Consider the following 13,647-nt stretch of genomic DNA (forward strand, 5'->3'; position numbering starts at 1 on the left):
TATTTTTCCTAGATGTCTTTATGAGAGCATGTGAATAAGTGTATGTCATCTTTATTACATTATTTGACATTACCATTTACATTTCCCATGCATGTAATTACATGCTCATTTTTGTAGTTACTGATCAGATGTCTGTTGTGCAGTGACGGGCATAATGTGGTTATATCACAGAGCAGCACGTCAGGCCTCTTTGCCAGTATGTGCCAGCTGTGTTGTCCTGCCCACCCAATTTCTGGGTTTTCAGTATGTGTGCCAGTCACTGCTGTTTCTGGAGATATAAAGGATACGTAGACAGACAGCACCGATCTACAGATCCATCTGTTTGGGCTCTAGGGGATTAGATCCCACCTCTTTGGACTCCCAGGTAGGGGAATGAATTGAGGATTAGGACGGTTTTTTGAGTGGTTGGTTTAGATTTTCATGGATGTGGTTAAAACTTCTCATTGGCTTTCAGGAGTTTTCGTGGCATCTCTTCTCTGACCTTTGCCTCTTAACTGATTCTGAATTTGGATTCTTACCCAAGCTTTTTTTAACTTAAAAATTTACCTACAGAATTCATACAGTTCATCCTTAGAAAAGCACTGGACTGGAACACTGAATACTTGGGTTATAGGCCTGGTTTCCTCATTTGCCAAGGAGTGGTGGCCCTGGCTAAGGCGAAGCTGTGACATCTCTTGACAGATGGTACACTGTTGCTGAAGATAAAGTGAGTTCTTAAAAGTGGGAAGCCAGGCACACAAGCGTCTAGTTTGCATTTCCACTGGCCGAGATTTCAGTATGTGGATGACTGCTACCCAGGTTACCCTTCGGAATGGTATGCTGTTAGAAAAATTCTTTCCGGAAAAGAATATGGGAGTACGTGGAAATTTTTCTTAAGGATATAACTGACGTTTCTAATCTGGTATGTTTACCATGGCAGATGATTTGTCTGTTAAAAAAACTAGTTGTTCCCATGTGTCAGCAGTAATGTTTGTCTTTTTTTTTTTCTCTCTTTTTAAAGATTTTATTTATTTGACAGAGACAGCGAGAGAGAGAACATAAGCAGGGGGAGTGGGAGTGGGAGAAGCAGGCTTCCTGACGAGCAGGGAGCCCGATGCGGGGCTCAATCCCAGGACCCTGGGATCATGACCTGAGCCGAAGGCAGCTGCTTAACGACTGAGCCACCCAGGTGCCCCTGTCGTTTGGTTTTAATTTGCAGGTATTTTTAAATGAGTTTGAGAACTTTAGCCTTAACTTAGTGCATTTCTAAAACCCAACGAGAGATACCTTTAACAGTTAATCATTTTCTTCATTAATAAGAGAAAAAAGTTTGGATTGTTACTGAAATCTTTTGATAACGGCTGTTTCTGTTGGGTATTATTCAGTGCTGCTTACTTGCCAACACAATTTTTATTCAGATGATTCCTACTACATATTTTATGGAGGTGGATATATATATATTCCCTTATAATGAAATATCAGATAAAAACTCTAATTGAGATTAAATGCACAAAATGCTTTTATTACTCTAGGCAAATAAACGTTAAATTGCAGTTCCAATTAGACAACTTCAGCTCATTTATGCGTACAGTAAGTAGTTCACTGGTTTAATACACAATGACCAACTGAAGGATGATCTATCATGAATCTGGTACTCCTGAACAAAAAACCGACTGTTTCCTTAGTAGAATACAGGCAGTAATAACAAAAAAGAAAATTTATTGGTATTTTACACTAACACTTTGAGATTTAGAATTCAATCATGATGTATTTGGAAATGGTAACAGAAAATAGCATTTTTAACTGATAGTGTATTTCTTCTTTAAATCTCAGTGATTCCTATATGGGGTACTTGCGAGCCAGAAAATTGGAATTTTGTACATGCTCAGGTATCCAAATAGATAGGAACCCCACCCCTCCCCAAGTTTTCCCTCCTTACAGGTACACACAATATATTGTCACAATTTTTTTCAAGTGGAATATTCATGAGGATAGGTAACCAGTCAGTAGTGGCAAGGTTAGCTTTCAGCTTCTGTGTGCAACAAGGCTAGGCCCCTTTAATCCATGCAAAAAGCTTTCATGCATTTAGTTTAGTGCATATAATGTGGCTATAGAATTCGGAAATTTTTTAACATTTGCTTTTTTACTAGGCAAGTTAATTCACCCAGCATATGCTGAACAGCGACAGCATTTTTCACAGAGTCCATGATTTACTTCCATGTTAATTCCTCAAAAACAAGCATTCTATTGAAAGTCCCAGTGCTAATTAGACAGCAGACATTTGCCTTTGTGGGTATTTTACAGGTTTACTTACAAAACTGAGCATGTGTATATTTAGTTTTAAAGCTCAAATATTGAAACTTACAGAAGCTGTGCCTACAAGCAGTCAAAAGTATAAAGCAGGTTTTAATAAAATGTAGTCAAAAATGAACACTTCAATTGCAGATACATTTTATTCAAGGCCTAAGCTTCCATAGCAGTGTAATCCTCCCTTTCATAAATTAGGCATAATGTCTCAAGTTAAAGATAGATAGGGCGTTGGTCCTTTCACCATCTCTCCATGTGAATGGACAATGTTAATAGAATCCTAATAGATAACCTTGGGTAAATGACAATACAGGGCATTCTTGGGGCCAAGCAACAGTATTTTTAAAAGGTAATGAAACCAAATGCCTTGGAATTTTAGTTTTGTTGAATGACCAGTGAAACAACTCTTGCTGACCTTAATGTGGAAATAGAAAAAAACAACGTGAAGTTGTTTTGCTTATTCTCCCATAACTTCTGAGTGAACATAGCCTACTCTTTCTGATGCAATCCACATTGCATCTGCAGATTTTATGCATTTGAAAAACTAGATCTGTACAGCCTTCAAGTTACTAAATGCCTGTAGTCTGCCCTCCCCTCATAAACGCCCTGTGGCATGCGCATGAGGTGTACAGAGCAATGCAAGAATAGGTGACTCCAGTCCAAGATAAGAAAATAGAATGCATTTCCTTGGTTGTGATTTTTCGGATGTGCTCGTAACTCATGTGCACAGTGGTAGCGACAGCAGATAGCTCAGAATCCGGGAATACTAGAGGTTGAGCAGCAGGCTGCTAAGTGACTCAAAAGACTGGCTAGTGACACCATTCTGTACCACTAGAGACCGCAGTTGGAACCGTGCACGTCCCGTGGCTCATGCCCTGCCTTATGATCGGTAGTCCTTTTTGCTGTAGGGCTTGTTTCGCAATATGTTATCAATCTCATTTACCACGTGTGATGTCATCTTTGGGAGAACCTGAGGAGCAGGAGAAGTACAGAGGATAGGGTTAGTACTTGCCAGTCATTTGTTGTGCTTCATACTAAGCAGAGTCGTCTAGACTTGTATACATTTATAAGCCACAACTAGGTGTAAGTTCCCCACCGGACTGTAAGCTCCTTGAGGTCAGGGACCTTGTTTTTTTCACCACTGCATCTCCTGTGGTAAGAGTGCTTGGCTCATAGTTGGTGCTTTTAAGTATTGCTGACCTGAATAAAGGCATAATGTCTAAATGAAGGCTCATAGGAATATAATGAGTCATCATTTCAGATTTTCTAATGGCCATGTAAAAGTGAAAGGGAATGTGAAATTGTTTTTACTCCATTTTATCTAAAACATTTCAACAAGTCAGCATAGAAAATTAAAATGCTGTTTTTTTTTAAGTACTAAGTCTTTCAAATCCAGTACATTTAACAACTTACAGCACATCTCCATTCCGACAAGCTGGTTTCATGCACTAAAAGGCCATTTGTGGCTAGAGGCTAGGGTTGTGGGTAGCACAGGTCTAGAGACTAAGGAGAGATTCTCTGCCACTTGTGGCCAGGGGTTAATAGGCATCCCTCATAGATGGAATGGCTTGGAAAAGTGAGCAGTCTGAAATGGAAGCAAGTGTAGAGGGTGGTGGTGATGGTAGGAATAGGGGGAAGGGGAAATTGGGGTAATCAGCGTGGAAGGCCTTGAATGCCACTCTTTGGAGTTGGGACTTAATTCTTGGCAGCGTGGAACCTCTCAGGACTTCTGAGCTGGAAGTGACCCTGTCAGACACCTGGAGGTAGCTTGGAGGAGTAGAGAGGGAACACAGATGTTAGACATTTCTTGCTGCTGGAGCCAGAGACGAGAAAGCGGTAGTTAGTGGCAGTGGAGTAGAAAAGGAGAGTGGATCGGAGAGACACTTTGGAGGCCAATGAGGATTTCGAGACTGAATGACTGGAAGGATAGAGATGTTCACTGTTGAGAGTGGGAACCACAAGAGTAGTTTGGAGCACAAGAGGTTTAAAGTAGGCTCAAAATTAAGGTGCCTGTGGGATATCGGTGTGGGCAAGGCTTGTGGGCAGCTGAGTGGAGCTGTGGATTGGTGCCAGCAGGAAGACTGGAGTTGAGGGTTCGTGAGTCACTTGCCACACACAGGCCTGCCCATTGAAGCCCTGGGAGAGGATGAGATCACCCAAGGCTAGAATTTATCATGAGAAGGGGACCAAGGGCACAAATTAATTACACCATAAGACAAGGGACAAAGACAGTCTTCTTCACAGGAATAGACTGACCCTGTGTGGAGACTGTGGCAAAAGACAATTATGCCGGCCAGTTTTGAGGTTTCGGTCTCACCCTTCCTCTGCTGCAATTATGTTGGCCGGGGTGACCTTGTCTCCACTCAAGTGCTATTCTCAAAAGCCGTGGTAGGGTTTGGCAGAATAGTAGAGCTACTCCGCCTGAGAAACTAGTTCTGGCTAGCGTTCTCCTATCCAGAGCTAAAGGAGGAGAGTTTAACTTCCCACCAGCTTAGTAGTCTCAGAATTGAAACTAATATGTTCTTTAAAATAAGACTGCAACAAAGAGACCCAAATCTAGAAAGTAGATTTGTGGGAAGTTTTGTCTAAAATATGGTGGGTTAGCCATGTGAGGAGAAAAAAATTCTTCATTCATTACGCCAAAGTAAATTTCAGATAGAGATTTAAACATTAAAAAAAGAAACCATAAAACTACTTGAATAAAACATGAAAAATGTATATATAGTGTTGTAAGACTTAAATTTTTTAAGCCATACATACAGAATTTTATATGAAGTCGCCCAATTTTTTAATGTTGGCAACTGTTGTAAAACATTTTCATCCACTGCAGATTACACAAACATCCCACAGGCTACCAGTTTGGCAACCTTGCTGTTCTGACTGGAATAATTGGTGGATTGAGGATACCAGGGAAGGGGTGGTGAGGGGAGATGAGCCCTGGATGTGAGAAGGGCCTGACTGCTGAAAAGCCTGGATTTCTCTGAGCAGGAGATGGGGAGCCTCAGGAAGGGGAGAGAATTGCTTCTCCCCACTTTAGGTTTTTTAGGATGGGGACCTGTGCAGATGATGGCAGGCTGCCTGCAGCTGTGGTTTCTCCTCTCTAGTCTCCAATTTATGCATGTCTTAGGCACGTTCCATCCCTTGGAGCACCCGACTCTCTCTGCTCCCATTAGAAATTTCCTTTCTTTAACAACTGTTGGCACTGCAACCAATCCCACCACTGCTGGGTACCCTTCCCCCACCCCCAGCTGCCCAGTCACAACCTGCCTAAGGTGGAATATTCGGTGCTGGGCTGGCCGGAGGTAGGAGTGGAAAAGGGGAGGGGATGATAAAGCCTCTAAGGTAGCAGTCTCCCACCTTGGGGAATGGTCCCTTTTCTTTTAACCGTGGAGCATGTCTCCCCTGATCCTGTTGTCAGCCTGAGCCTTGCTAGGGAGGAAGTGCTTTGGGAAGATGATGGACTCAGAGTTTTCCTCTGAAATAGGTCTTTTGCTACCTGGACTACTCCCCCAGCCCTGGAGTTACTTTTTTTTTTTTTTTGAATAACCATTCTCAGGCAATATTAACTCCCCCTGGGATGGCAGTGGTCACTCTATTAGCATGATAGGAATCTCAGTTTCTCCCTCTTTGGGCTAAGCCACCAGCACGTCTTGGTGTCTGTTTCCAAAGCCTATGGACTCCATTCACTTCCCCTCCATGGCCACCATCCTAGCTAATCCCAGCCAACATCTGTCACCTGGACCACTGCCTTTGCCTTTCTTCATTCCACTTCCTACACAGCAGCCAGCACAATCTTTAAAAAACTCCGATAACAGCGTGTCCCTCTTAAAATGCTCCCAAGGAGCATGTACAACAAAACTTGTTGAGCATCCTGTGAAATCTGCTGCCTGCCTCCACTTCAGTGCACATACTGTCCCTTTTGCTCACTACATGTTGGCCACATTAGCCTTAGGCTGGCAGTGTCTGGAAAAAGCCAAGTTCCTTCCCACCTCCAGGCCTTTGCACTGTTCTCCACTGTGTCTGGAATCCTCATGCTTGGGTGTTTTCACATTTCTCCTCTTCCAGGCTGGCTTTAGAATAAGCATATCCCAGAGGGGCCTTGTGCAAAAACATCATCTGAAGTAGGTCCACCCACTTCTCAATTGGTCTCTATCATAGAACCCTCATTAGTTACTTAATAGTCCTCACATTCTGAAATTATTTCCTGTTCATTTGCCTCTTCCACTGGAATGTAAACTCTTTGGCTAATATCGTTCTTGTTCCTATGGTTTTTCCAGCGCCTGGTACATAGTAGGCTCTCAAGATATGAATGAACTAAGGGACAGATTTCTGAATTCACTCTCAGCCAGCCCGTGAGGACAGAGACCTGTTTTTTTTTTCTTAGTACTCGCTCTGCCTAGCGTGATGCCAAATGTATTATACATAAGAACTACGAATGGAATTGAAATCATTGGATTTTCAATTGTATACAGACTGTACCTTTATCTCCTCCATTGTCATTCCTCTTTGTCTTTTCCCAGAGCATAAGTAAAAATAAGGTAGGGGTGGTTTTCATAAGAGGGAGCATTCCCCATGCAGGGATGGAAGCCCACAGAATCCAGGAGGAGTTGGGGGCCCAGGAGGGGTTCTTTGTGGCAGGGGCAGAGGTGATTACCCTGTTGCACAGCCCTAAGAAAGGGATAGTTGGAGGGAGGTCGGCACCATTTATCTCCCAGCATATCGTGGGCTATTTGCGAAAAGGGTTTTAAACGTTTTAAGGTGAATCATGTTTGTTCCCACGTCCATGTGTTTCCTTTGGGGAGGGTTCACAGGGCTTGCTTCAGGGACACGTGGGCAGGGGAGACCGTTCTGTTCCCCAGGGAGCAATAGGAAAATACACAACCACACCTGTTTTGGCAGGTGGTGGCTGTGCAAGAGTAGTAAGCAGACTCCTCAGGACCCTCGGGCTTGAGAGTGGGACAGGCTCAGGACTGAGGTGTGGCCTTTGGGGGTAGGGGGATGGTCACAGTAGCCACCAGCCCCCACCCTCTCCACAGATGAAACTCCCAGGAACATCTCTCTCCCACTTCCCCTCTCACTGCCCTTACAGGCTCCCCGGAGTATAGCTGCAGGCTCCTACCAGTTCCACTCTGTGCAGGGGAAGAAGTGGGGTGGTTAGGCCTGAACTGGCTGCTAGGGAAGATGTGATCCTAGAAATCCAAAATAGAATTTTGAACCTACTTCCTCTTTCAAATGTGGGAAACATTCAACAAGTACTTGATTGCTGACTAAGGGATATATAGTATGCTAGGAACTGGAAAAGCAGTGGAGATGCAAGAAAGACACAGGTCTCTGACCTCAGGTAGCTTCCTCTCCAGCAGGGGAGACAGGAAATTCTCCTACACGATCATAAATGCTGTGATGGGGAGGAACACAGGATGCTGTGGGAGCAGAAGGGGGCGATTGGTACAATGTAGGTTGGGCAAATATTTGGGGAAAGAACTAATGAATAAATGATGTACATACATTGTCCTATGGCTATTACATTTCAAGCTGGTTTTTATGGGTAAGGCCTGGGAGCCCAGTTGCCCAGTGTCACATTGCTTGGGTCTTGGAATGTACTGTCCCACAGTCCATCCTGAAGAATGAGCTTTGAGAGTATCGTCTCTTCATAAGAGGACACCCCTGGGTCCACGTACAGGAAAGGTTCTGCCTTCGCCCCCTGCGCTCACGTTCTCTCCACCCCCATCTAGGAAAGCCTGTGGGAAGCTGTGACACAATGAAGGGTAGAGGTGGAGAGAGATAGGACACTGGCTGGGGACATCTTCAGAGGACCATGATATCCCCTGGAGTTTGGTGGGAAGGGTTGTAGCACTTGCCTGAATGGCACCGAGGTTTTCAATGAGTTGTTCAGGAGTGGAGGATCCCAGGAGCACAGAACTCACACCCTCATTTCTCAGGCACCATGCTGGGAAGAAAGCACACACGGTCAGGATGTCAAAACACTTCTTGTTGATTAGCTTCCAAATACCACCTGTAATTCCCATTGTTGCAACCAAAACTTTTGGGGGGAGGATAAAAAGCGTTCCCTAGGATTTAAGACCTCAGCAGCAGTCCCCATCCTGGAGGGAGTTTAGTAGAATCTGTGCATTTGAGTTGATGGCTTAGGGCTCATATGCTTTCTGCATGAAGACTTGACCCAATGGCTGGGGTATCCAATTGAGCTATCCACCCCAGGAACACATTCTTGCTCCTGAAAACACCTGACCCTGCTCCCTGGCGGACGTCTGCATTCCTGTTTCCATCTTGGCCCACAGTCTCCTGTCTTTCCATCTTATTCATGCTCTTTTTCCTCATCTGTTACATACAGTCCTGTAGACCCTGAGTGTCTCGTTCTTCGATTCCATCGACTTGTCAAACTAGGGATTTCCCTTTCTTCCTAGTCTGAGAGTCAGCCTGTGTTGATTATCTGGTTACTCTTTCACCAGCCTTCAACCCCTCACTCCTCTCTCCTCTGCCTCTCTCGAAACCTCCACCCTTAAACCCTCTATCCAGCATCATCCCCTCACTCTGGCAGATGACCTGGATTCCTGCTGTATGTAGCAAATTCAGTCCATCAGGTGGGACATTCCTCAGTAAGCCACAAACACATCCACACCTTCCCGTTTCAGAAGATGATGTGTCTGGTTTCTGTTCAAGGGCAAAGTCTGCCCTGGATCCAATTCCTGTTGACTTTTCTTGGACTTGATTCATCCATTGTTTTTCACTTTCTCTCCTGAATTTTAAATTTCTTACTACCTCCTTTAACAAATTTGTCCCACTCTAAAATTAGCCTCCTCTGACCCTTCATACTTTAGCTACTGCCTTGCCCTTCTTACACTTCGTAAGGCTAGTTTAGACTCCCTGAGATGACTCCTTTGCCTTCTAGTCCCCTTCTTACTGTGTTAGAAGCCAAGTTCCTTAGGAACCTCCTTGTGGTTACAGATGTCTGCAGCTGGAGGTGTCTAGATGCCCAGATGCAGTGTCTGCTGGACACCCTGCTAGGTGTCCCATGGGCACTGCACATGGCTTGCTACTTACTACTAAGCCTGTCTTTCTTGTGTTCCCAGTCTCATTTTGGGGCCATCACCAAGGAACTTGACCTTCTAATCCCCAAACCAGTTCCCCTTAGGAACTGCCCTTTTTTTGAGCCCGCATTCCCTTTTAGTTGCCACATCTAGTTGATTATTCCTCCTAAATATTTCTGTAATCCAGGAGCTCTCGCATGGTAGCATGCATCAGAATCATCGGGAGGGCTCATGAAATGACAGGGTGCCACCCCCTGAGTTTCTGACTGAGAAGGGCTGGAGTGGGGCCTGGGGATCTGACAAGTTTCCAGGTGCTGCTGATGCTGCTGGTCCTGGGACCATGCTTTTTCTGAAAACAACTTTGTTGAGGTAGAATTTCCCCATTTAAAGTTTACTCCGTAATTTTTCAGAAGTTTATCAAATGTGCAACCATCACTATTTACAGGTAATCCCATTTCTATGATCCCAGTTCCAGGAAACCACTAATCTGCTTTGTACCCCTATAAATTTTATTACTTCTGGACATTTAATTTAAATGGAATCCTGTAACCTGGATCCTTTGTGTCTGACTTCTTCACTCAGCATGATGTTTGTAAGGTTCACCCATGGTAATAGCATTTATTGGTAAATATTTCTTTTCTTGCTGAACAGCATTCCATCATGTGGATGTGGGACCGCACGTGGAGAATCTGCTCTGGTTCCACTGCCCACTGTCCTCATTCAAGACCACACTGTTTCTCCTGCACACCTGTTTTCCCGCCTCGTGACTGGATTGTCCCCTCCCTTTCCCCCATAATCTGTCACACATCGAGCAGCGCTTTTTCCAGATACAAATCTGATCATGTCGTGCCTGGTTAAAAGTTCTTCAGTGTGTACCTGACATAGTCATTGTCTTAATAAGATGAAGCTCTCATTTCTCATCTTGGCAAACTTACTAGAAAGCTCTCCTCTCCAGCTTTGTGTCTTCTCACTCCCTGCCTTGAACTTTGGGCTTCAGCAGCACAAACTGTTGGTAAATCCTTTCCATCCCCAAACATGCTGTTTTTCTCCTCAAACCCTTGGCTCAAGTGTGCCCTTGGCCTGGAATGTCCCTCTGCCTCACTAATCCCTACTCATCATTTGAGACTCCTGATGGGTGCTGCCTTCTCCCAAAGCCCTTCCTTGAATCCCAGGCTGGGTTGGGAGCCCCTATACTTTATTTAACTTCCATAATCCTTTGTGTCCTCAATTACTTTATTACAACACTGTATTAAATTACCTAATTTATTTTCTTGACTTGCCAACCAGGCTGTGAGATATGTGTTGTTTGCACTTAGATGTTCAGCACCCAGCCCAGTACCTGCACGTAGTAGGTGCTTATTACGTGTTTGTTGAATAAACAGGTGTGAGTGATTGATGGGTGACCCCAATTTGCTCAGGCTCTGCAACAGATGCTCTTAAGCTGCTACCATGCTCTGGCCTTTCGAGGCAATCATTAAAGCTTTCCACATGGGCAAAATAATACTCTATAAAGGCAAAATGCCAAGTGAGCCAGGACTTTTTTTTTTTTTTTTCCTGGCTGCATTGTTTCCTGCTTTGCACTTAGAGAACTCTTTTGGCTCTGGTGTTAAGTATTGAGGTCAAAGCAGGGCACTGGGAAAATTATTGCCCATAAACTACCTGATGTCAGCAACAGCCAGTTTTCCCCATGGGTTGTGGGGCATAGGAGAACCCACTGGGCAAAACTGGCCAGGGTGACAGATAACACATGCAGATGATTCAGCTTCTAAGCAAGTGCCACCAACAGCCCTATCCAGAAAGCCTGTGAGCACAGTGTGAGTGCTGGCTTCTGTGCAGGTGTGTGACGTGGAGCCAGCCCACACTTGGGTTCAAGTGGTTTGTTTCCTGCCAGAGGGCCCCCCGCCCCTTACACCCTTCTAGCAGATCAAAGGTAACATGCCTGAAAATAATTTCCCTCTCGGTTTGAGAGTTCTGCGCTTAAAAGCAAAACTACTTGTTTATAAAGAAAGAACAAAAATGACAGGCAAGCAAGACAGCTGGGGGCACAGAGGGAGGAAAGGGAGAATCAAAGCAAGTTTTAAACTTGGGCTGTAATGAGTCTTTCATTTATATCTAACATCCAGTGAGTTTAAATTTGCTCAAGATTTCCTTTTGAGAAGGACACTGTTCTCTTCAGAGCTAAATTCAAAACTGTCATGTTACCACCTAAAACCGTGTTTACAACCCTATTTCAAGAAGATGTTTTTTCTGCCTGTCACTTTGACCACACGCCATGGCTAGGAATGGATGGAGTTGTAGGTCCGAGGTATCTTATTCTTTGCAAAAACATTATCATCGTCCTCACCATGTACTGAGTACCTGCCCTTTGCTTTATATATATAATTTCTCTTTTCGCAACAAATATATAAGATCTGTTGTTATATGCATTTTATAGATGAGAAAATTGATAGGTTAAATAACTTGCTCATGGTCAAATGGCCAATACTGTTTTACTATGCTTGTTAAAGCTATAGGGATGCTAATAATCACATTATTCTTTGACTTTTTTTTTTTTTTGGAAGGACTAAAACAAGTCCTACGTATATGTACCTGGGTAAATGATATTCCCTACCTTTTCCCCAACTACTTCCCATTTCTGTCTCCAGCTGTCCCCATTCTCTGCCTTCCAACCACAGAAGGATCTCACATCCAGCAATTTATTCGTTGCGTTGTTTTCATAGAACTTAACTTGAGCTTTTGATCTCCTTATTTCACTGTATCAGATTAGTCCCAATCCCTGCTGTTTCATAATCGTTGGGAACTTTTCCTAGAATCTACACCCATTGTATTCTTTTCTCATGGCTCTGATACTTAGACGAGACCATGAGGAAAAAGCGCTACTATGAAGCAAGGGAGCTGAAAGTGTACGGGCTTTTCTGTTCGGTATCTAGCCTCTAAGCCGCCTGTGGCTACTGGAGATGTGAACTGAGATGTGCTGTAGGTATAAAATACATTCAGGATTTTGAAGACTTAGTTTGAAAAAAAGAATGTAAAATATCTCAACTTTTTATAGTCATTATGTGTGTTCTAAGGGATAGAGGAAGGAAATAAATGTTTTAACATGTAAATTTATACCTACAGCACATCTGAAGTTTGAAAACTTCATTTTAGATAATGTTAACCAGGAGCGTATGCTTCAGAGATCAGTCTGCCCTTACACTAGATGCTTTATCCTGATAGGGATATGAAAACCATTTTCCGTGATCTAGCAGAGCCTCCCCTCCCCGGTAGCTTTCTTACCAACAGCCAGCTGAGGCAGTGTGCATCCCAGACGCTCAGCAATCGGGGAAAGGTCTTTTAGCTTGTTTTGCTGCTTTCGGCCTTCTTCACTTACAATTCTCTCCTTCAGCCACTGGTAGCACTAGGGAGAAGAAGAGCATTTAAATGTTAATGTCTGGTGAGGGTCTGAGACAAAGACTGTTAAATCAATAAAATAGGAGAGCCTTCATGGTGAATTTCTAAACCTTCTTCCCTAAATTTTATGTTTCGTGGTGACTGGATGCCTGTGCTTTTAGGCAAAGAAATGTTCCTCGTGGTCTCACTCCTTGTTTATTGGTTCAAGACAGATTGATTTTGACTAAGAGTCACCATTCAAATCCATCAACATTCATGAAAGTTATTAAAATCCTGACATATAATCAATTATATATCGTCTCTAAGTGGAGGAAATGATGTTTCTTATTGCAATAGCCCAATTTTAGAATGCAGCAAAAAACAAACCAAAAAAACCCTGACATTTCACCAAGGTCTGTTATGTTTCCTTTTTGTCAAGAAAGCTGGGTGCCAAGCTTTCTGCTCAAAGAAAGCCATTATCTTAACATTCTTTTATAACTATCTTTCTTCCTCTTGCCTTCTAGTTACTGCCAGTCTGGTTTTTTTTTTTTTTTTAAGATTTTATTTATCTGAGAGAGAGCAAGTATGAGTGGGGTGAGGGGCAAGGGGAGAAGCAGACTCCCCATTGAGTAGGGAGCCCAATGTGGGGCTCGATCCGGGATCATGACCCGAGCTGAAGGCAGCCATTTAACTGACTGAGCCACCCCGCTGCCCCACCAGTCTCCTGTTCTTACAGTAGGGCTTGCTTGCTTTTTAAAAATATTTTATTTATTTATTTGACACAGAGAGGGAGGAGAGAGAGCACGCACAACCAGGGGGAGGGGCAGGCAGAGGGAGAAGCAGACTCCCCGCTGAGCAGGGAGCCTGACCTGGGGCTTGATCGCAGGACCCTGGGATCATGACCTGAGCTGAAGGCAGATGCTTAACTGACTGAGCCACCCAG

General features: G+C 43.9%; 1 protein-coding gene across 7 annotated transcripts in view; it reads right to left on the reverse strand.

Moving 5' to 3' along the window:
* Positions 1-1,474: 1,474 nt before the first annotated feature.
* The window catches only part of KCNAB1 (potassium voltage-gated channel subfamily A regulatory beta subunit 1), a 362,204-nt gene continuing 350,031 nt past the window's right edge, over positions 1,475-13,647 (reverse strand). For 4 of the 7 annotated variants that reach the window (XM_057316034.1, XM_048216301.2, XM_057316033.1 and 1 more), the window contains 2 exons: positions 12,612-12,732; positions 1,475-8,233 (listed from right to left, as the gene is read on the reverse strand). In XM_057316034.1, coding sequence (XP_057172017.1) covers positions 7,935-8,233; positions 12,612-12,732 — 420 coding nt within the window. In that variant the 3' untranslated portion in view covers positions 1,475-7,934. The remainder of the gene's footprint in view (positions 8,234-12,611; positions 12,733-13,647) is intronic. The other 3 variants (XM_026497343.4, XM_057316035.1, XM_057316036.1) reach the window with 1 other exon arrangement.

Source organism: Ursus arctos, unplaced genomic scaffold, assembly GCF_023065955.2.
Source record: "Ursus arctos isolate Adak ecotype North America unplaced genomic scaffold, UrsArc2.0 scaffold_20, whole genome shotgun sequence".
NCBI classification, from domain to species: Eukaryota; Metazoa; Chordata; class Mammalia; order Carnivora; family Ursidae; genus Ursus; species Ursus arctos.